This window comes from Bombus vosnesenskii, unplaced genomic scaffold (assembly GCF_011952255.1).
Source record: "Bombus vosnesenskii isolate JDL3184/JDL3185 unplaced genomic scaffold, Bvos_JDL3184-5_v1.1 scf7180000013295, whole genome shotgun sequence".
Lineage (NCBI taxonomy): Eukaryota > Metazoa > Arthropoda > Insecta > Hymenoptera > Apidae > Bombus > Bombus vosnesenskii.
The window spans coordinates 5,070,244-5,090,650 of NW_022882946.1; the positions used below are offsets into that span (position 1 = coordinate 5,070,244).

The 20,407-nt window shown below is 32.3% G+C and overlaps 3 protein-coding genes across 16 annotated transcripts; 1 reads left to right on the forward strand and 2 right to left on the reverse strand.

Moving 5' to 3' along the window:
- Positions 1-1,921: 1,921 nt before the first annotated feature.
- Positions 1,922-12,597, reverse strand: LOC117233111 (JNK-interacting protein 3). Of its 13 annotated transcripts, none has more exons than XM_033493079.1 (20): positions 11,799-12,199; positions 11,173-11,490; positions 10,950-11,070; positions 10,091-10,501; positions 9,827-10,018; positions 9,709-9,744; positions 9,068-9,085; positions 8,926-8,983; positions 8,791-8,847; positions 8,370-8,705; positions 8,112-8,291; positions 7,081-7,128; positions 6,576-6,777; positions 5,589-6,469; positions 5,293-5,512; positions 4,913-5,198; positions 4,613-4,825; positions 4,442-4,531; positions 4,242-4,299; positions 3,531-3,665 (listed from the first exon to the last, which is right to left on the reverse strand). In XM_033493079.1, the coding sequence occupies exons 2-20, from the start codon at positions 11,479-11,481 to the stop codon at positions 3,662-3,664; spliced, it is 3,720 nt and encodes a 1,239-aa protein (XP_033348970.1). In that variant the 5' UTR covers positions 11,482-11,490; positions 11,799-12,199; the 3' UTR covers positions 3,531-3,661. The 13 variants fall into 13 exon arrangements, with proteins under 13 accessions (XP_033348958.1, XP_033348962.1, XP_033348961.1 ...); XM_033493078.1 differs by having other exon boundaries at positions 4,242-4,302; XM_033493067.1 differs by lacking the exons at positions 4,242-4,299; positions 11,799-12,199 and adding an exon at positions 12,206-12,597 and having other exon boundaries at positions 1,922-3,665.
- A 230-nt stretch (positions 12,598-12,827) lies between these two features.
- LOC117233112 (dosage compensation regulator) lies at positions 12,828-17,770 on the reverse strand. Of its 2 annotated transcripts, XM_033493081.1 has the most exons (9): positions 17,692-17,770; positions 17,132-17,624; positions 16,638-16,684; positions 16,313-16,554; positions 14,570-16,208; positions 14,108-14,475; positions 13,772-14,041; positions 13,454-13,699; positions 12,828-13,364 (listed from the first exon to the last, which is right to left on the reverse strand). In XM_033493081.1, the coding sequence occupies exons 1-9, from the start codon at positions 17,768-17,770 to the stop codon at positions 13,044-13,046; spliced, it is 3,705 nt and encodes a 1,234-aa protein (XP_033348972.1). In that variant the 3' UTR covers positions 12,828-13,043. The 2 variants fall into 2 exon arrangements, with proteins under 2 accessions (XP_033348972.1, XP_033348973.1); XM_033493082.1 differs by lacking the exons at positions 17,132-17,624; positions 17,692-17,770 and adding an exon at positions 16,779-17,045.
- A 1,409-nt stretch (positions 17,771-19,179) lies between these two features.
- Positions 19,180-20,319, forward strand: LOC117233121 (deoxyhypusine synthase-like). Its single transcript, XM_033493109.1, is given in 3 exon segments — positions 19,180-19,302; positions 19,304-19,420; positions 19,492-20,319. Coding segments are annotated over 3 exon segments (432 nt in total). The 3' UTR covers positions 19,684-20,319.
- The last annotated feature ends 88 nt before the right edge of the window (positions 20,320-20,407 follow it).

Here is a 20,407-nt window from a genome sequence, read left to right on the forward strand (position 1 = left end):
CTGAACAATGTAGTTAGAATGATTGCATAAAAATCGAAGTGATGAGTCACGGGAATGGATACCTTCACAAAAATTATAGAAACTCATAAAAACAAAAAAATTACTTAATACGAATATGAAGTCAAACCCTGATTTCTATACTGACCGAATATTTTCTATTTTCGTCCATTCTATTTCGCGTTGTATTCGCGTCAAGATTCTATGGTAAAAAGTCGGTGATTTTCCTTAAAAAATAAAGTGTTTAACAAATCTACATTTATTAATTGATAATCTATTTACAATCGATGTCTATTGTTTATCTTCATATCGATAAATATGTCATATAAATCTTTTGAAGTAATAAAAGATGCTACTTAGTGCTCTATTATTTTTATCTATTTACATAACTATTCCCAGATAGTTAATCAAAAAAAAAATAGTAACAGTACGATACTACTTACGACTGCAAAAGTAAGGTCAGAGTTTCAAAAAGCACCCGACAAACACTCGCTGATGGTAACTTCAATGGACATCGAACGATACAACGATACTCTTAATTAAAATCTTTTACGAATTAAAAGATACTTGCATAAAATAAATAAACACTGGTCAAATAATTTTAGTAGGAAAAATTTAGCCAGAAAATGTAAAGCATTGTGTTTCATTGTTCAAAAGAAATAACTCACCGATTTTTAAAAATCATATATTTTCCAAAATCACTCACGCTAATTATTACTTCATAACATTAAACGTCAAGCATCAAGATCGCTTCTTCAATCGCTTTCGTCAATTAATATAATAAATTATTTATTTGTCGATATTAGTTGATAGAATGTGAAAAATCATTTACCGTAGTGATAATAATGATTCTAGATTAACATGTATAATATATTTGAAGATAATTGCTACCGAAAGTATGCTATTAAGTATGGAAATGCAACATCTAGATATAGCATTGTGACGCATAAGACATTAAGAATGGCACAAGTACTATTTTCATCATACCTTCGTTCCACAAACATCGATTTGAACAAGTCATTTTCTCGTACCTGCTTTGCTAACCCAGTCTCGTTGTCCGGCCAGTATCATCGAAACCAGCGAAACTTTACAGAAACTGTTTATTACTGCACTTCATGCATGTAAAGTTTCAGGTCGCTGGTTAGGATTCGGACGGCAACGCAAATGAAGTTAGCAAACCGTACTCCAACTTCGCCCCGTATAAACAGTCATTGCGATTATTTGGGAAACAATCAGATGTTGTCCCTACAAGTTAGTCTATGTAAATATTCAAAGAAATAATTCAAACTTAGAAACATCGGGATATACTTTCTTGTATAGCTCTGTTACACAATTGCCACAAATCAAAAACAATTCTTGGTTAGAGAATACGTACATACTTATAAAGTTTACTAAATATTGCAGCTTAAAACTTTAAGCTAACGTTTAAATAATTGGATGCAACTGAATTCAGAAGTTGAAACTTACTTTATTTGGTGTCAGCTGAATATGATTAGTTTCTGGATTGTTTTGTGAACTTGAAAAGATGTAAAGTACTGGTCATAAGCTAATTTTAATTTCTATTAAGAAAATTTGTCTATTAATTTCCATATTAATCTCTAGTATGATAGAAAGTATGTGGGTAGATGTCCAAGTATGTACATATAAATAGACAAAATGCGATCATACATTGAATAAATGCTTAATTGCTATTGAAAGTCAAACATATTTTCGTTTGTATTATTTGTCCTTTTACTAAACATACTCCACAGGAATACATTTTTTAGAAGCAGTTTTCAAAGGGACCTTTGTACATCTTCTTTATAGAAAAACATCTTCCGCAACAAAATTCAAAGATTACAGAAACTGTAACGAAGAATAGTTCTATAATTAATATTTCAAAAGAAATATCGCATGCTTATGCTAAGAGAAGCAAATCGAGACGTGTTGTTTCGCAACTTTCTTTATTAACGCCATTGCATTTTTATCAGAGCCAGGTACAGTTCCGAGCTCGACACCGAAAGCGAGCTCACACACAATAATGCGCAGCCCTTATACATTGTACACATCCTGAATTTCACTGTTCGTCGCTTATAACACAGAAATTTACAAAAATTCTCATAAGCCCAAGTATTATGGCGACTTTCTCCAAGTCTCAAATGCATGTAGGTGTTGTACTACACTGTGTTCGGATCGCTATACATTAGCTAAGATACGCAACTTTTAAACCATCTCTCGCTTGAAATCGTACAAAGAATACAATAAAATCGTTCCTCGTCTTTGGTAATGTTATAGGGAGGGAGTAATATTGACGAAAAATAAAGTTACAGCGACCGATGAGAGATTAAATATATGATTTAATTTGTGTGTTTATCTGTGTGTGTGTATAGATTTACCAGAATCGCATTTGTTTCGTTTATGGACAAAAACTTAAATTACATGCTACATAAAACACTATACAAATATCTCACAATAGTTTATGTACACATAAATTCATTAAAACGCTCTTCAGAGACCGTCTTGTAAGATAGAAGAAAAATAGGCGCGATCGAACGCGGTGATATTAGAGAAGAGTTAGTAGCAGAACATAAAAAATATATTATATTCCATGTATACGTATATATATATATTTTTTTTTTAAGCGAATCAAATCACTTAAGTTTGGAAAATAATATACTCTCTAACGGAAAGAATGTACAATAATAGATTATGCCTAAGACTATTTGAATCGGTTGCACCTCTCATCCCTGCAAATGAACATTGTACAATGATTGTTATCTAACTTCCATGTAGTAATCCTGATTTTTATTGCAGCTAAGTAGCAAATGTCACGGCAGCTTTGAAAACCATTATTCCATATTTTTATCCATTATCACATTCATTGGCGGGAACGTAATGCTATACCTCCAACGTTCCTCAATCAACACTGATTCCAAGCATTCTTAAAACTTCTTATATGTATACGCAAGTAGCTAGTTCTTGGATACGTGCCTCGTTCAACGACGCACAAAGAAGACATGCATAATCAAGAGAAAAGAAGTTCCGTTACAAATTACGTTATCAATACGTAACATCGAATTAGTATTCCGATAAAATATTTTTAAAGGACGTTTTTAAAGTTTAAAGCCAAAGTTTATAAGCATTGCGTTAAGATGTTCTATTTATCTCTCAATTTTAAAAAATTCCCCAATGAATATCCCATATCTAAAAAGTTAATCTTTTGTCAATGTTGCTTAACACGATATCCTAAAAGAAAGAAAATTTTCTGTTTAGAAATTATCATCCGTAATGAAATATTGTAAATGATTCTTAATACTCTCAGAAATTGTAAAATATCTCCTTTTCTTTCGCTGTTATGCGTATTCGTTTGCGTACTTCGCTACAATCGTTATATAAGTATAATTAAATAGATGCGGCATTCGGTTGACCAAATGATAGGTCTAATTTATCGATTCCACGACAACATATCACGAGAACCGTTTAAACGCCTTGATTTATCTATAGAAATTCAAGCTGAACCATACACCAGGATCAACATACAAAATTTCTAGGCTAGCCATTCATTGGCACTGGTAAAGGACATTGCACTTGCCATACGATTAGATGACTTTGTTCTCCATGTTCTTCAACATTTGCAGCAACAGCACTGTTAGATCGTTCCATAGTATCTTCTGTGTCTTCTCCATCACCTGAACAAAATAATTCACAATTACTTGATAAGTGATTAAACAAAAATACACAGTAAAAGTAAATAAAAAGTGCGATTATCAGTTGTCTTTTGTACAATACGATGCATGTCAGCTGGAAATGCCCAACCCCCAGAGAATGAAAGAAGCAGGACAATTGTATGGTGTACAATTGCTTAAGAAACGGAGGTGCAGACACAGCTTTTCTATTAATGAAAATTATTGTAAGAATAGTTTGTGCTATACAAAAGCTAATGACTTTTCATTGACTGTTCTTATTTTTCAATCCAGAGCAACAATTATAATGAGAACACTTGTACATAAACACCTTAACATCTTAATGCCGATATTTTCATAAAGAAATGAGAATAATTATTTCAATGTCAGGTTAGAAATATATCTAACTACTAGCGAATTTGTTAGTTTAGAATTTCATTACACCGTGCACAAAACATACTCTCAATAGTTAGTATAAGTTTCGTTGGTAAATAACACAAACGATATATCCACTCAATCAAACAGTTATGTAAATCGAATAAAGATCCATCAACCGCTTTTCATTTTTCTCTGGGGGCATACCTGACCAACTGCCATACAATCAGATGAGTCGCCACGTCACTCTCGTCTTCTGCCTCATCTGCTGCAAGTGTTATAATTGTATAAAACAACATCTTGATTACGTTTTTATATACCCAATGAATTTAATTTTTCGTACTTATAAGGGCATTAATCGAATAATATGTTAAGAACACAATATTAAAATTATAAATATTACTTACCAACTCTGAAATCTATATAGCCTTCACCACCTGAAAGAACAAGCATTGCCGGTTGAGAACCATCTGACACTGCACTTTGACCGCCATGACCTACAATATAAATTCAATTATGTAATATATTAATTTATTTCTAAAAATTAATAGTAACCAATCAATTATAAATGAACATACCAGGCACTGCAACGAACATTTTTACTGCATCTCTATGTCCATGAAAGCTAAGTTGAGCATGAGCCATACTGCAATAAGGTATGTAACTACCGGGCGTAACACCACGATCCGAGGCAAAAATTCTGATACCAACGCCCGGTGCATCACCTTTAGCATTTCCTACTTGAACTCTGGATACTGCCATTGATCCACCAGCACCTGTTTTACATACATCTTTTATTCATAAACATTTTATTATCATAAACATTAACATTTAGTTTATTATTAACTTCTACAATATAATTAATTTTTTGAACTTACTTTCAGATAAAGGAACGGAAATTATTACTCCGTTTCCTGTGCCGATCCACAGCCTGTTGGAGGAAATGAGTAATGCAGTAATTCTTACAAATGAGAAGCCAAGTTTCCCGGTTCCAAGCATTTTGCTAACATAAGGTTCAATATCAACATCCTGAAGATGTTGATAAGTGTGAGCGTGATACAGTCTTAGTGTTGAATCTAATCTAATGCTGACCCACACTCCTTCACCCAGCCAAGCTAATTGTCTCACTTGCGACTCTCGCCGTGGATGAGCATCCACAGTGCACTGAAAGTTTAAATTATAAAAATATCCTTAATATGTTAACACAGTTTACTGCATATTAAAATTTTGAAAATATAGATAAGTATAACGTATATACCTCAACAGTCATTAAAACTGGATCTATTACATGAATTTTATTTCTATATCCGCACCATACCGTTTTACCACTAACGGCGGTCATACACCTAATTGAGTGTTGTGGACTACCCAAAGTAATCACATGGTACTGAGACAGATCCCATTGCCCATCTGGACCTCTTCGAAATAATGTAACGGTTCCGTCGGCAAGAGCAACAAGAACTCGTCCTTGTACATGTCTAAAAGGAAATATATATATCACATATGTATTGTAAATTAAAATACAACAATTTAATGTGTAGTAAAAGTACATACACGATAGCCAGTGCAGCATCCTTCAATTTGACTGAATGCAAACAAACTGACCATTTAGCGACAGCTGAATGAACAAACACCGTACCATTCTGAGCTCCAAGCCACATTGTCGGTTGTATTGAAGACATTTTTTCTATAGGTGCATCTTCCTCAACTTTATTTTCTTTCTCCTCAGTTTCATCTTCTTTTTCATCCAGTTGTGAGTTTGATGACTCTAAATTAGCTTTCACAAAGTATACCTTCCCTAAATTTATCGTTTCGCTATCTACATTTTCCGAACTTTGTGGTTCAGTAGTAACACTTTGATTAACATCATCCGATTTTTTAACATTTTCATTATTTTGTTCTTCTGATACATTTTCAGATTCATTTTTGTTTTTTTCCACCGAGGCTTGAGTTTCCTGTTTATTTTTTTGAGTGTTCTGTTCAGTATTTGAAGTCGTATTTACTTCGTGATTATCGTTCTCATTCACTCCATTAGCAGTTCGAATTGGATCTTCGTTCATAGCTTGAGTGTAATCACTCTCTTTGGCTCCAGGTACACTTGCAATGCAAAGTAAATGTCCTTGACAAACGCTAAAGACTTCCAAAATATCCGCTGGATTGTTAGCATCTATCACAGTAACTTTTGACATCTTCTGAGTCGATGTACAGATCCATACCAATGAGCTAAGATGTTGTTCTAATTGTTCTGCCTCGACCCTTTGATTTTCATTCTCTTGAAGCTCCTTATCCAAATGTTCAACAGCATCTTCCACTTCATTTTTTGTATTCGTACTTACTTCTTGAGCTTCAGCAGCATAAAACACACTTCCCCCAACCATACAACCGCCATCTCGTGTTTTACCACCACTTAGGTTTACACCAGCACCACACCATATCTAAATAATGAAAGACAAAATAGAATATGGCGCTAACTGTGTGTTTAGATCTGATTACATAAAAACAATTACATATATTTTATATATTAATAACAGATAAATGCACCTTCATGCCAGGTTCAGATTCCTGTAGAGGTCTGCAATAAACTGGAACAGGAACGGGTTGTCTAACTGGAGCACTTGGTTTTCCAGGTAAACTCCAACCATAAGCATGTAATCGCCCATCCTCTTTCCTAACATGTGCACGGACTTGACGATATTGCTCTCTTCGTTCATTTGCACGTCTCGCTACGAGTTTCTCAGAAGATCTGTAAGAACGTATCAAAAGAACATTAATTATTCGATTATTTTTGTAGTACACATGATCAAGACAGAATTTTGAATTATAAAGTTAGTAGATTTACTGAATGCTGTTATTTGTTCAACCATATATTCCTATGAAGACTCTCTTGATCACGGAATACTTTCTTGAATTCGAATGAAGCTTTAATCCAATCGTTCTTTCCATCATCTTGTATAACAATGTTCAGGTTCGTTATTTATACAATAAGATTTATATATATATCCACGTGTAGAAGCGAAATGTTAGACATAGAGCAGAACAGATTTACCTGCTGGCCAATAAGCACCCCACCGAAAACCAGAATAACCAGGTATCTCTTGACAACGCCATGAAGGACAGGCAAGGACGAAACCCGAACGAAAAATCAAAGCGCAGAGCAAGAGTGAAATAAAAGCCAAGTTTATAACATAGTCAAAACTTCATTTATTTGTTGATCAATAATGATCATATATTATCTTTCTTTTAAAAATGTACAAACTTTTATTTACAAAACTATTGCTTTTCCAGCACGACTTTGCAAAGATAACAGACAATTTACTTTGTTAAATAAGTCATTACCATTCTGAAATAGTAAATGGTAGATTGATTTATATAATAGGTATATGTAAGCAATTTTCCGTTTCAGTACAGACGATTATTTATAACTTCATTAATATTACGAGAAATAGATAGATGTATTAATGAGAATAAGATTATCAAAAGGGATCTGTGTGCCACGGACCATAATCCTCAGTCCTTCAATACTTTATACTGCGCATAGAATATACACCCACAATTTTTTTTCATAAAAAATGGCAGGTAAGAGGGAAATCATAATGACAATTTGTTAAAAACCATCACATTTGCAAATTGCTCAGGCAACGAATTATTTAGAAATGACTCACATTTCTTAAGAATGATCAAGAGTAATTGAGAGTCGTGACAAAAGATTATGGATCCCAACTGACCAAAGAGGACTCTAATCTGGAAAGATGATATCGATTCAAAAAAGAAAAAAAAATTATAAGAAGATATTGAAATTCTACCCCACCAAGAGAAAAAATCTCTTGTTGTTGCAATAGCTTTGGTAAAAATATTAAAATAAACTTTACATATGTAGTTTGTATAGTGATTGTGTATATCTCTCTGTAAAAATTTTCGTTGTAAAAACAATCACAGTTATTGAAATTGTAGTTAGAAGAGGGCGTGATGGTAAAAGAAACAAATCTCTATACGAAAGATAGAGAATAATTTGTCAGACTTCAGTGTCAAATTGTTATAATATCTAAGTGCGTGTATAGAATTTGATTGATTTCTCACATGGTGTCTCCCTGGTCGAAAAACTCATGGCGACCTTTCAACGTACGTCTACGCATGGTATCCAGAGGCGGTGCTGGGACAACTTGATTGGTTGGTGCACTATACCTCATATGAGGTAATGTGTGTGGTCCACGAACTAAGGCTCCTCGATCTGCAGGTCCTGTGAAGAGACTACTAAAACTACAAACAAGACAAAAGAAAGTAATAAATTATTACCGCATTCGATATCTGTTTCTTTCTATGTGAAATAATACTAACAACTTCCATACAGATACTTTTCCACTTGATATACTAGAAGGATCAGTCTTTGTTGCTCTTATCATCTCTGTCCATCTAACTGCTTCTTGAAGTTCCATGAAACGTTCCTTATATTGATTTCTCTCCATAAGCACCCTAGCCATCTCGACTCTGGTAAACCTCTTCCTTTGTGCTAATGATACATCTTCTTCATCGTCGCTCTTGGCTGCTTTTGCTGCTGCCTCTGCCTCTTCCTTAACTTTTTTCAATTCTTCTTCAAGAGTAGCGACCTTCTGCCGTAAACGTTCTCTAGTTTGTTGCAAGCCCCGAACTTCTTCGCGTAATATTTCTTGTTCACTGAGAAACATATTTACTTATGTATATATTGCATATTTACAAACTAACACTTATTTATTGTATCACCTCAAAAACGACATTTTACCTTGTGAGTTCATCTACTTTCACGATTAAATCATCTTTTACAATGTTAAGCGCATTTCTGAAAAATAAATGTGATATATAAAATGTTATAATAAATATACTACAATATTATTATAAAATATATAAGACTACTCACTTTGTAGCTAGCAATTCATTGTTTTCCATAATAAGGTTCTCCACTTCTTTTCCCATCCCTAATAAAATATTATTTTTCATAATTAATACAACAAAACATAAATGCTTTCATTATTAGCAATACATATATTAATATATCTTACCAAAGAAGTTGTCATTGACTGCATACGAGATTATTTATATCATGCGATTATTAGTCAAAATATGACCACAGCCAGCAGAAGTAAGGAGGTAAGCAATGAAATATAAAATCACATTAGTACATACTTTTCCATATGACTCAAACAGAAAACTTGTAATTTCTAAAGGAAGGACAGTAGAAAATAGTCAATTTTGAATAACGAATAATATTAACAAATATTTTACAACATCAATAAAGTTAACTATTTCTTACTACTATCCTTTTTACATAATTGTTACTATTTATGTGATGTAGATAATATTGTAAAATTTTTATTTCATTAATATTTTATAATTATAACTTTAATATTAACCCTCAGAGTTCCAGAGAATTAAGTGTAAGACCTAATTGTTAACTTAAGAATTTGGCATGCAATATTGATTTTATTTGGATATTCATTTTATCAACATTAGTATACAGGAAAGTTGAGCATGCTTGATTAATATAAAACGAATATTGTACTATTCGATTCGTCAATGACTATATTCATCGCAATGTACGTTTCATCTTAGTTGTGTATGACAGAATGAATTTGAGAACTCAAAGGATTAACAAATAAGTAATGATATTTGTATAAACGTTTGGTTATTTTATGAAACATACCCGACGAGGCATATTCCCCAGGATGTACCCAACTACCTAAGATTTTAAGGACAAGCACAGTATTAGTTATAAGACTCTTAAATTAACATCAAACATTGAACTGTTTAACGACAGTTACCAGTAATATCTGCTCCTTCATCCATTTCACCTAATGCATCAGCATCTTGAAAACTGAGTTCCTGGTACAATGTGTTACCACTTCGTTGCTCTCTTTCCGTTCTGCTTCTTCCACCAGAAGTAGCTAACTTTTCTACAGTTGGTGATGTCGGTGTAACCAAAGGTGGAGGTATTTCGGTTTCTGGACTCTCATCTATAAATTGAAAAATAAAAGTAGAAACATAATATTACAGAACGCAATTTTCGCAGAAGGAAAACAACATACGTCTAGAAATTGCAGTTGTTTTGTTTGCTTGTACTGGTTTATCTGTTAATTGACTTTTATCAGATGTTTCAATAGCAGCTTCACTGCTACTGTCCAACATTTCAGTTCTTAAATTAGCAACAACATTTGGTGGACTTTCTTGGTCGACATCTTCTGCATTTATGCTAGCTTCTAAGCTCTGAAAGCCATAACTCAATGGTCCAGAACTTCGAGACATGTGAGTTAAGCCAAGAGATGGTAAACGAGATGGACCACGACCACTAGATGAATTTTCTAATCTCTCTGTACTTCCAACTAACATCTTTGTCCTTTCCATATAATCTACATGCGTTTTAAATAGTTCCGTATATCTCTCATGTAGTCGAGTATATTCACGCTTCAATTCAGCTTCTTTTTCTTCAAGACGAACAACTAAAAAATGATGAAAATGATATCCCATATCTGCCTCAACAATTTTATTATAAGGATTATAGTATATTACAGAACACACTCTAGATTTTACTAGAAACATACGATATGTCCAATTTAAATGTATGTATGTTATTATTTTCGTAATTATTAAAAAATTTTTCGTATTTTTAATAATTAGAGAAATAATGGTATGTATACATTTAAACCAGATATACTATATACAGCATAAAAGTAAATCATTCACCATATGTTAAATATCCCATAACAATAAATAAAGCACTTAATAATAAAACAAACTTTTAGAAGTATACATGCAAATACTTGAAGTCCCACAGATACATGTTTATACTATTAATCAATTAAATAAAAATAAAACAAAAACTTTCTACTCTACTGTAGAGGGATGTTCTGTGAAGGGATGAACTGAGAGAGCCATTAGCAATTGTACCGTGATCATGTGAATTCTTTGTTTTCAATTCCAGCATTCTTACAATTGATTCCAAACTATCAATTTTTGATAAAAGTTCTTTTCTTTCATCTTCTGCTACATCTTCAAGCTCCAGCAATTTCTAATCAAAAAGTCATGAAGGTTACTTTTTCTCAAAGAATGTTGTATATAATTCTAAGTGAAACATCAAGATTAGAAAGCATTACAAAAATTTTAATTATACCTGATCAGATGTTTTTCTTAATTGTTTTTCCCTTTCATATTGTGTAACAAGTTGTTCATTGTCTTCCCTTAATAACTCTAATTCAACTTCACGCTCTTGGTTTTCGGTATAAGATATGTCTAGACATTCTAGGACATTGACTAGGAGGGGCATTAGGTCCTTGACCACATCTTCATCATAACGTGCTATCATTTTTTCAAATTCTTGATAAATACTACCAGCCAGAGATTGCACTTTCTCTGACATGACCACATGACTATCCTCATGGGTCCCATATACAGTTTCTTGATCCATCTCTATTTGACTCATTTTTTATACCTAAAATACAAAAATTTCGAATAAATATTATTAAGTCGTTTGACTTTCTTATACCATAATTTAAATTTTCTGTTTGAATCCTATTTCATATTTTTAATTTTTCATTAATGTATCACAGTAATGTCCTAAAGTAGTTTTTAGGCATTCTGCCAAGTAAGGTGCATATATTACAAAATAGGAATGACAAGTCAAAAACAGTATTGCACAACTACAGAAGAAAGTAAATTTTCATTATTGCGCACTTAAACAAGGGGCAATTTATATAAGAGAATTAATATAAACATGTAGAAACGATCGTTGCACTCAACTCTTAATAGTCAGTACTTTGACTTTACTTCGTATGGTAATCGAGAGAATTTTTTTAAAAAAGCTTCAAATAGCAAGATCTGGTTAAAAAACATGAATCGCATATTCTTTACGTGGTTTAATATTAATCGTTACTTTATGTCGTACTAATTGCCAAATACGGCTAAAGAATTCTTGACGAATGTTTGTAAGAAATCCAAATGTCAGACGCATAACTGCACATAACCTTTCACGATACACAATTCAAGATCGAATACACTTTTAAAACGAGAAGATTAAATCAGGTCATCACGAATTCACATTACAGAACTGGTGAATCCCGTCGTACATGATCATTTGCATTATCACTATTTTTAAGTATCGCAAGATTCCCCAGAGGGACAACGAGGTGGAAGGTGGAACGTCTTGCCTTGAAGTGGCCCGTTCCGTGTTGTGATCTGTGACGTTTCGCAACCACTAAACTCCTGCTTCTCCTTTTTTTCCCGTTGTTTTTCTCACTTGATTGAACACTTGTGTAAAACGTTGTACCCGATCATATGAAACGCACCAAGGCGGCGCGGACTAGAGGGAACATTTTTCGTGCATTGCGTTGTTCGATTTGACATTAGCCAATTTCATTAGTTTCTGTCAACTCTGTTGACGATCGTCTTTATACGCAAATTTTCGCCATTTTTTTTCTACTCAGTACCGAACACGTACCGACCACGCACCGACCAATACTACAAACGTATGGTCGTCTCCTGACGTGTTCACAAATAAACCTATAAAATCACAAGAGATGGAAACATTTTTCCGTTTCCATCATGCCCGTTAGATGGCCGAATCTTCATTCTGTTTCCACAGAATCCTAATCTGTAGTTCTAATATCTCATATGTAGCGCTATAAGATTCCTTAATTCGACTGCAATATTTACGTAAGATAGGTACTGCATATCTTTTTAATGAATCGTACTTTCAAGTTATCGCAGTACTTCCTTAAAAACGCGCTATTATATATTAACAATATGTATAAATACGTCCAAATTGTTAAATATTTTTGAAGGTTTTATTTGTACTGTTATTTAGTGGGATAACAAATATTGTTAAACAAAAAGAAAAGCAACAACATTTTGAATGAAAAGATATAAAAATAAATATATGTTACATTTTCAATTAGAAGATAATATATAACTACGTGAAACATATCGCATACACATTATAATATACGTTTGCTAATTTTACACATTAAAAGTTATTTAAAATTATAATCAATAATGACCACGAAAACCTCCTCTACCACCCCAACTTCCACTGCCTCTTCCACGTGAATTACTCATTCCGCATCCTCTATTACCACCGCCTCTGTATCCACTGTAACTGCCTCTTGAATATCTACTACCGCTGTCACCATAAAGGCTTCCGCGATAACCGCCAGCTCCGCGCATTAATTTTGCGGGATTACCGCTTCCCGAATGATAACCAGTCGAATATCCCCTTGGTGGTCTTTTTGAATAAAAACCACCTGTAATCTGATCCAGTTCATAACGGCAAGCATTCATTCCGCAAAGCGATTTGATTACATTTAACACCTAAAAAGAAAGCAAAGCAAAAGCAAAATTTCGTAATACTTAAGAGAAGAGTAGTGCAGCAAAAAACATTGATATATATAGAATAATACTTTTTGTTCATTAGGATTTAATTCCAGAATAGTTTCAGGCTCTTTTGCAGCTTTCACAACGAGACTTTCTAATGCGGGTCGTAAAGCTACTATTGCTGCTGCATGAGTCGGATCCATATCTAAGTTGATCCAGTTATCCAGTTTTACTATATTATCGACGTACTCGACCTTCCGAGAACCAAATAATAATAAATGAATTGGTGATACCATCGTCATTTGTTTACAAGATACTGCTCTTGTACGAATCTGTGAATGAAAATAAATTAACATAATCCTAAGATTACTTAAATTTATTACATCAAAAAAGAGTAATCTTACCTTTTCCCCGAATACGAATAATGGAAATGGGAAATTTTGCTCAAAATTACTGCAATTCACTGACGTTTTGTGAATCAACGCTGCTTTAGATTCAGTAGTAAGAACCTTTCTTTTTTCTTTATGATAGCAAACATTTGGATAAAGACCCATACATAATAATGCAGTAATCGTATCAAGACGAGTATCTGCACCAGCGTGATAATTTAACGGTGTAGGGGAAAGAGTTTTTTCCGGAAATCCCGCACTTAGCAAAAGTGCTTGCAATTGATTCTATAAATATAAAATATTGTTAACATATTGTTTTACAGTATATAAGAAGGCATTATTTATAGTTACCTTAGCTTCCCATGTCACTCTTAATGTGGGCATACTTAAATTTTTCGAATCACAAAATGTTTGTTCTTCATACTCTCCCATAGATCTAGCTTCTTCCCATGCTTGGAAAGCATGTAACATTGCTACATGATCGCTATACCTTGCACCAGCAAATGATCTTTGTTGTGCAGATAACCGTCTTAGATCAGGTCCCATATTATACACTTCTAGAAATGTTGTACTATTCGCAGCCATTGTTGAAAGTGCATCACCCACACAAAATATACAACCTAAGATCATCATTTTACCCAAACGTGGTTCTATTGGTAATCGAGCCAATATTTTTCCAAGAGGCGTTAATTCATTATTTTCATCCAAGCATTTCATCTCTGAAATAAATTACAATTATTAAAAAAAAATAGTTTTAAAAATAGTAATGTGACAAATATTTATATTTGATAATGTTCAATGGAGGGAACGTACCGCGTAATATGACCTCTGCTTCGATTACAGCATCTATTGGTGGTGGTTCAATTGCTTTTGACAAGAACTTTCCAATACTTCCTAATCTTAATAATTTAATACTCAATGCTAGCTCGTGTAAAGGCGTCCTAAACATTTCGGGTGTCATATGTTCGTCCATTTTATTGTATCGCGCTTTAGAACATAGATGGAAACAAAACCCTGGTCTAACACGGCCTGCTCGACCCTTTCTTTGTTCTAAGTTTGTCTTACTAGCCCAAACAGTAGCATAATTTGTCATATTATTATGAGAAGTAAAAAGCTTCATTTTAGCTTTGCAAGAATCTATTACATAAACTACATCGTTAATTGTGATTGAGGTCTCAGCAATATTTGTTGCTAAAATAATTTTCGTTACTTCTGGCATTACAGGTTCGAAAACTTTATGTTGATCTTCTCTTGGTAATTGTGAATGCAGTGGTATAATCATGTAACTTGATCCACCATAAACAGGGTGTTGTTGTAAATGTTTCATCAATGCAAATATTAAGTTCCAACCAGGTAAAAATATTAGTATAGCACCAGATATACTCTGTTTCTTAATGTATCCTAGTAGAGCTTCTATAAGTTCAAAACTTATCTCCTTTTCATTAAGTTGCGCCATGACATTCTTCGTTTGTATAGAGTACCGCATGTCAATAATTTTATTCAAATTTTCTTCTGGTTCTCCTTCCATTGGTAAATCATCTGTATCTCGACCTTTTCGTTTCTTCGAATCGAAAGGTGGTACAAAATTTGTTAATTGTATACAATCTTCTAAGAAATATTGTTGTACTGGATACGATCTTCCAGGTATTTCTATTACCGGACAATTATTGAAGTAATTACTGAATAACGTAGTGTCGATCGTAGCAGACATTAGAATAATTCGCAAATCTGGATACATATGAATCATATCACGAAGTACAACCATAATAAAATCAGAATTAACATCTCGTTCGTGAATTTCATCAACAATAACATGTGATACACCCCTTAAGCCACCTTCTAATTTTCTTAAAAGTACACCAACAGTACAAAACATTATACTACCGTAAGGTCTCGGCAAATAAGATTCAAATCTTACAGAATATCCAACAGATAGTCCTAAATCTTCGCATCTTTCTAAAGCAACTCGATCAGCTACAGATACAGCAGATATTCTTCTAGGTTGCGTAATAGCGATACTACAACATGCACCTTGACCTGATGCAATGTAGTCATCTAAAATAAACTGACATACTTGAGTTGTTTTACCACAACCTGTGTTTCCTCGAATAATAATTATAGGATTTTCATTGATAGCATTCATTATTTCATTCTTCATTGAAAAAACTGGTAAATGAGATCTTTCCTTAATACTTTTTTGAAGTCTCTCATCTTCTTGTAATCTTTCTCTTTGTTCGTGTAATAAATCCTCTGACAGCTGTTCTAAAGACATTACGGCTAATGGTCCCTCGTCAATATTGCAACCAGTCCATGGATTCCAATTTTGTTGTGGAGGAGACCAACTTACTACTCCAGCTGGTTGTGGTGCTGATGAAATAAAATCATCTAACACTTGATTTGTTAATAATGAGTATGAAACATTAAATGAACCATTTTCTTCCGTTTTAAATGTCTATAATACAAATTAATATTATAAAAATCATAACTTAATTTACTTAATAAAAATAATGTAGATTTGTAAGAGTAATGTTAGTATTAGTAAATAATATAAATCACCTGATATAGGTTCACTGGAATTGGTTTTATATCCAGACTGTTCAGAACATCATGTATCTGATTTATCAAATCTGGTGAAATTTTAACTGGATATGGTTTTATTTGTTCTGCTTCTTTATTTTTTTTCAAAGTTCCACTAAATGGCTCAATAACACCAAGATGATACAACTGTCGAACAAGAGACAAGGCACAACTTTTTGATGCAGTTTGCTTATTTGAACCAGTCTCACGACCAGTAATATCTGAAATTCATATTTAAGAACTTTTTTGTTATAAATAGATATTGATTTAGATATCAATTATATATATTACTTTGAAAACATACTTCTTCCAAGTTGTCTTACATAAAATGTCATTTCAGCCATGAAACCCCTAAATATAAATTTATATTATTAATATTTTATGTATATTTATATTATGCTTAATAAATCTAACAAATAATTACAATGACATAAATTCAACTTACCATTTGAAAATATCCAAGACCATATTGGAGTACATTGTGATAAATTTCTGTGAGTGATTGCACCAAAACTATTATTGAATTATTTCAATAAAAGTTCTGGTTAAACAGCAGTTTCATCTGTGCACGAGAGAAAACATTTTTCTCTTGTACCAGCATTAAGTATAAGTAAATAGCGTACTCTAAAATGGTCTTATAGAATTTCAAATGCTGTGGTAAGTCATTTATGTCATTTTCTTTATATCATCTTGAAACAGATCTTTGATACAATTGAAGATTTTAAGTGACATCACAATACCACATTGATAAGTCCAACCCAATGTAAAAGTAAACAGCTACATTGAGACAATCCATACCTCATATGATCTGGACCAAGTGGAGTATATTTGTAATCAGCATTAATTTTGTTAGTTTGCATAAATTGATGAAGTTTTGATTTAGCATTTTCTATAGTCCAATTCCCATGAATTCCAGAATTCACATCAACATCTTCTGCATCTTCAACTTTTTTCTGATCTGCTATTCTATCAATATAAGTATAATTGGTTTCACCATGTTCATTATAAGCCCTATATGCTTGACCTATGTCATTTGGACCCATTCCATCTTGAAATACAGATTTTGTTGGATATACAGGCTCTGATTTAATAGTTGTTCCTTGTTGTAAAATGCTTTGTGTATCTTTTGGAACATCATCAGCATTTACATGTCCTGATCGAACTAAATAATTAACGTAATCTTTGGCTGCATTTCCTTGAGCATCTTTTTTGCTAGTTGAATTTCCTGCACCCACGTAATCAAATCCGGGTACTCGTAATTCACAAAGAAATCGTTGTCGGTGTTTCGGCCCTATAATATTATTAATAATATAACACGTCTTTATCCTTATATTATTTTGAAAATGGTATTATCGTACCTGTTGGTCTTACATCAAATTGTGGTTCTTTGCAATTTTTTGCGCACCACTGATGAAAGAAGGATTTTATGTCACCCATTTTGGCTGTACTTTACTTTAGGGGACATAAAATTATTGACTTTTTATATATAATGATAGAATATAGCTTTAGGAATCTTAAGGTTCGAAACTTCTGCGTATGTAAAATTGAGCGCTTTTAGCGTCTTTTACACGTTATTACGAACTGTTCACATTCAGTACTTTTACGCCATATTGGCTTCTATCCATTATTTGTCCAATAAGTGAAGTCGCTGGTTACAAAATGAACACATTTGGATGTCAGCCATTTTGTGGCGGGATTTTGAATCATGACTATGGAATTAGATCTGTTTTAGGTTATCATTTTCTCTCCAGCGCGCCATGACGCGGTCGGTTGTGCTAGAGCTAGTACATATGTATAAACTAATTTTCGGCGAAGTTCAGTTCAATGATGATCTGTGTAGACATGGTGCAGACCATTGTGACGCGTGTTGCGGATCAGTTAAATGACAGATAAAAGCAATATGACGTCATACTAACTTGTAAAATACACTAAAAATATATATAGAGAAGAAATAATTTTAAACGTTGAAACAACTAGTTGTTCTTTTGAATTCATGTTCTACACAACGCTACTTACCTGTCTGACTGTAGCTAAATACATACATACTATCTACTATCAATTACTATTTATGTACGTTGTTTGCCTACACCAGATTATAATTTACAGTATAGTTTGCAATTAGCGACTCCACTTATTAATCAGAATCATGTAATAATAAATTTCGCAGTTACATATAGCAATACATTTTTAGTATGTATAGGGAAATTGTATTAAGAATCATATTTTCATGTTAGGTTATGTTTCCTTGTAAGCATTGTATATATATGTATGTATAAGAAGCATTCAATGAAAAGCATTATATATATAATTTAAAAATATAACAAATTTCATATAAAAATGAATAACACATGAAGACCCAACAATTGTAGAAAGTGCTGTATCATAGCTCTCCTATCCTAGTTGAAACACCTATCGTGTGAAAGATTGTGTAGATTCTTCATAAAATATAAGAAAATCAAACTTTAGAAAGTAGTTAACAATTTCATATGATTAAAATATTAAATGATATCAGCATGTTTTAGAATATGACTGGAATTAAGGAATTTCCTATAATGTTTTATCATAGACATATAAGAATTCTGATTTTTGAGCAAAAAATTTTGGACTAGTAGTGACTAGAAACGGACTAGAAACATTCCTTTTGAAGATGATCAAAGTGGTAAATTAGAAGAAAATAAGTTTATTGAAAATATCTTCATATATAATATTTTTAGAAGAATATATACATTAAATATAGATTCATGTGAAATTCAAGATATAAAGTATAATTTTTCTTGTACAATATAAAATGATTCATTAAAATATTTAATAATTTTTAATATTATTGACAATTTAAATATATACTTATGTTACAGGTTGAATGTATCATAATGCAGTCTATAGCAGGTGTTATGGAAGAAAATTTAATAAAATGCTTAGTATTAAGATATACATATAGAAGATTTTCATTTATGATTAGAAAAAGAAAGTCTTAGGCAACATGGTATTAATAGAACAGGAATGTTAATACCTAATGGCAATTACTGTCTATTTGAAGATTGGATTATGCTTACATTAGATACAATGTTGGCTGAACAGGAAGAGAAGGTATGATTTAATAAAAGAGAGCTGAACATTTGTTTAGAAAATTAAGCATTTAAATATTTATGAACTTTTAGGATATGATTTGAACACCATCTAAAGTAATAGCAAGACTAGGTGTAGAAATTAATAACGAAGATTTAATATATTATGGTGCTGAAAAAAATAATTTAATTCTGGTGTTCAGCCCCACTTTGTCAGATGGCAATCTTCACTTCTATAGGAATCCAGGTTTAATTATAGACATAATCTCAGATTTGAACTTGTAAAATAAAGTTTAGAATTTATATATATAATTTAATTTATTTATTAAATAAATATAGATTTTATAAATATTGCAAACAAGAAATATAACAAATATATAATACAATGATATTAAATATATTGTATGTTACTTATTGTATATTATGTTGATTACTTCACAAATCTTAGGCAATTAAATACAATGACTGTGAAAGCAATAAACAGTGGCATGATTATCATCGGAGGTAGTGTTGTTAAAATATTATCATATATGAAATGCAAATTTCAAGGTAATAAAGAATGTGTAAATAGAAATAAACTTGATAACAAATTGAATTAAAATAATTTATATACCAGAGAAATAATGCTAAATATGGTGTATTTATAAATACATCTTCAAAATTTGGTGGTAGTGATAGTGGTGCTCATTCAGATGAAGCTATTTCATGGAACAAGGGTTTGAATGAATGTAAAACCAGTTAAAGTAACAATATTTAAGATTTGTGCAGATGCATCTCTGATTTTTCCATTGCTCGTTGGAGAAACTTTTGCTCGACATTATTACTCAACAAGAGAAAAGATTGTTTTAGACATTTAAGAAAAACCTAATAAACCATTTTTAAATGAAACTAATCGCATTTCTATCGTCTCTTCAATATACATATGTATATGTATGTTTTTATGTTTTTGTAATACTTTATAACTTAATAAGTTCTGTATGATGTTAATAATATCAAACAAACATTTTTT

Excerpts from the sequence above, each read along its gene's own strand:
- LOC117233111 (XM_033493067.1), bottom strand. The coding sequence starts at position 11,481 with ATGAGTCAAATAGAGATGGATCAAGAAACTGTATATGGGACCCATGAG. Across the intron at positions 8,706-8,790 it reads AAAGTAGATGAACTCACAAG|TGAACAAGAAATATTACGCG; the intron begins GTAAAATGTCGT and ends TATGTTTCTCAG. Across the intron at positions 3,666-4,441 it reads CTATATAGATTTCAGAGTTG|GTGATGGAGAAGACACAGAA; the intron begins GTAAGTAATATT and ends TATTTTGTTCAG.
- LOC117233112 (XM_033493081.1), bottom strand. The coding sequence starts at position 17,770 with ATGGGTGACATAAAATCCTTCTTTCATCAGTGGTGCGCAAAAAATTGC. Across the intron at positions 16,685-17,131 it reads CTTGGTCCAGATCATATGAG|GGGTTTCATGGCTGAAATGA; the intron begins GTATGGATTGTC and ends ATTTATATTTAG. Across the intron at positions 16,555-16,637 it reads TGTAAGACAACTTGGAAGAA|ATATTACTGGTCGTGAGACT; the intron begins GTATGTTTTCAA and ends TATGAATTTCAG.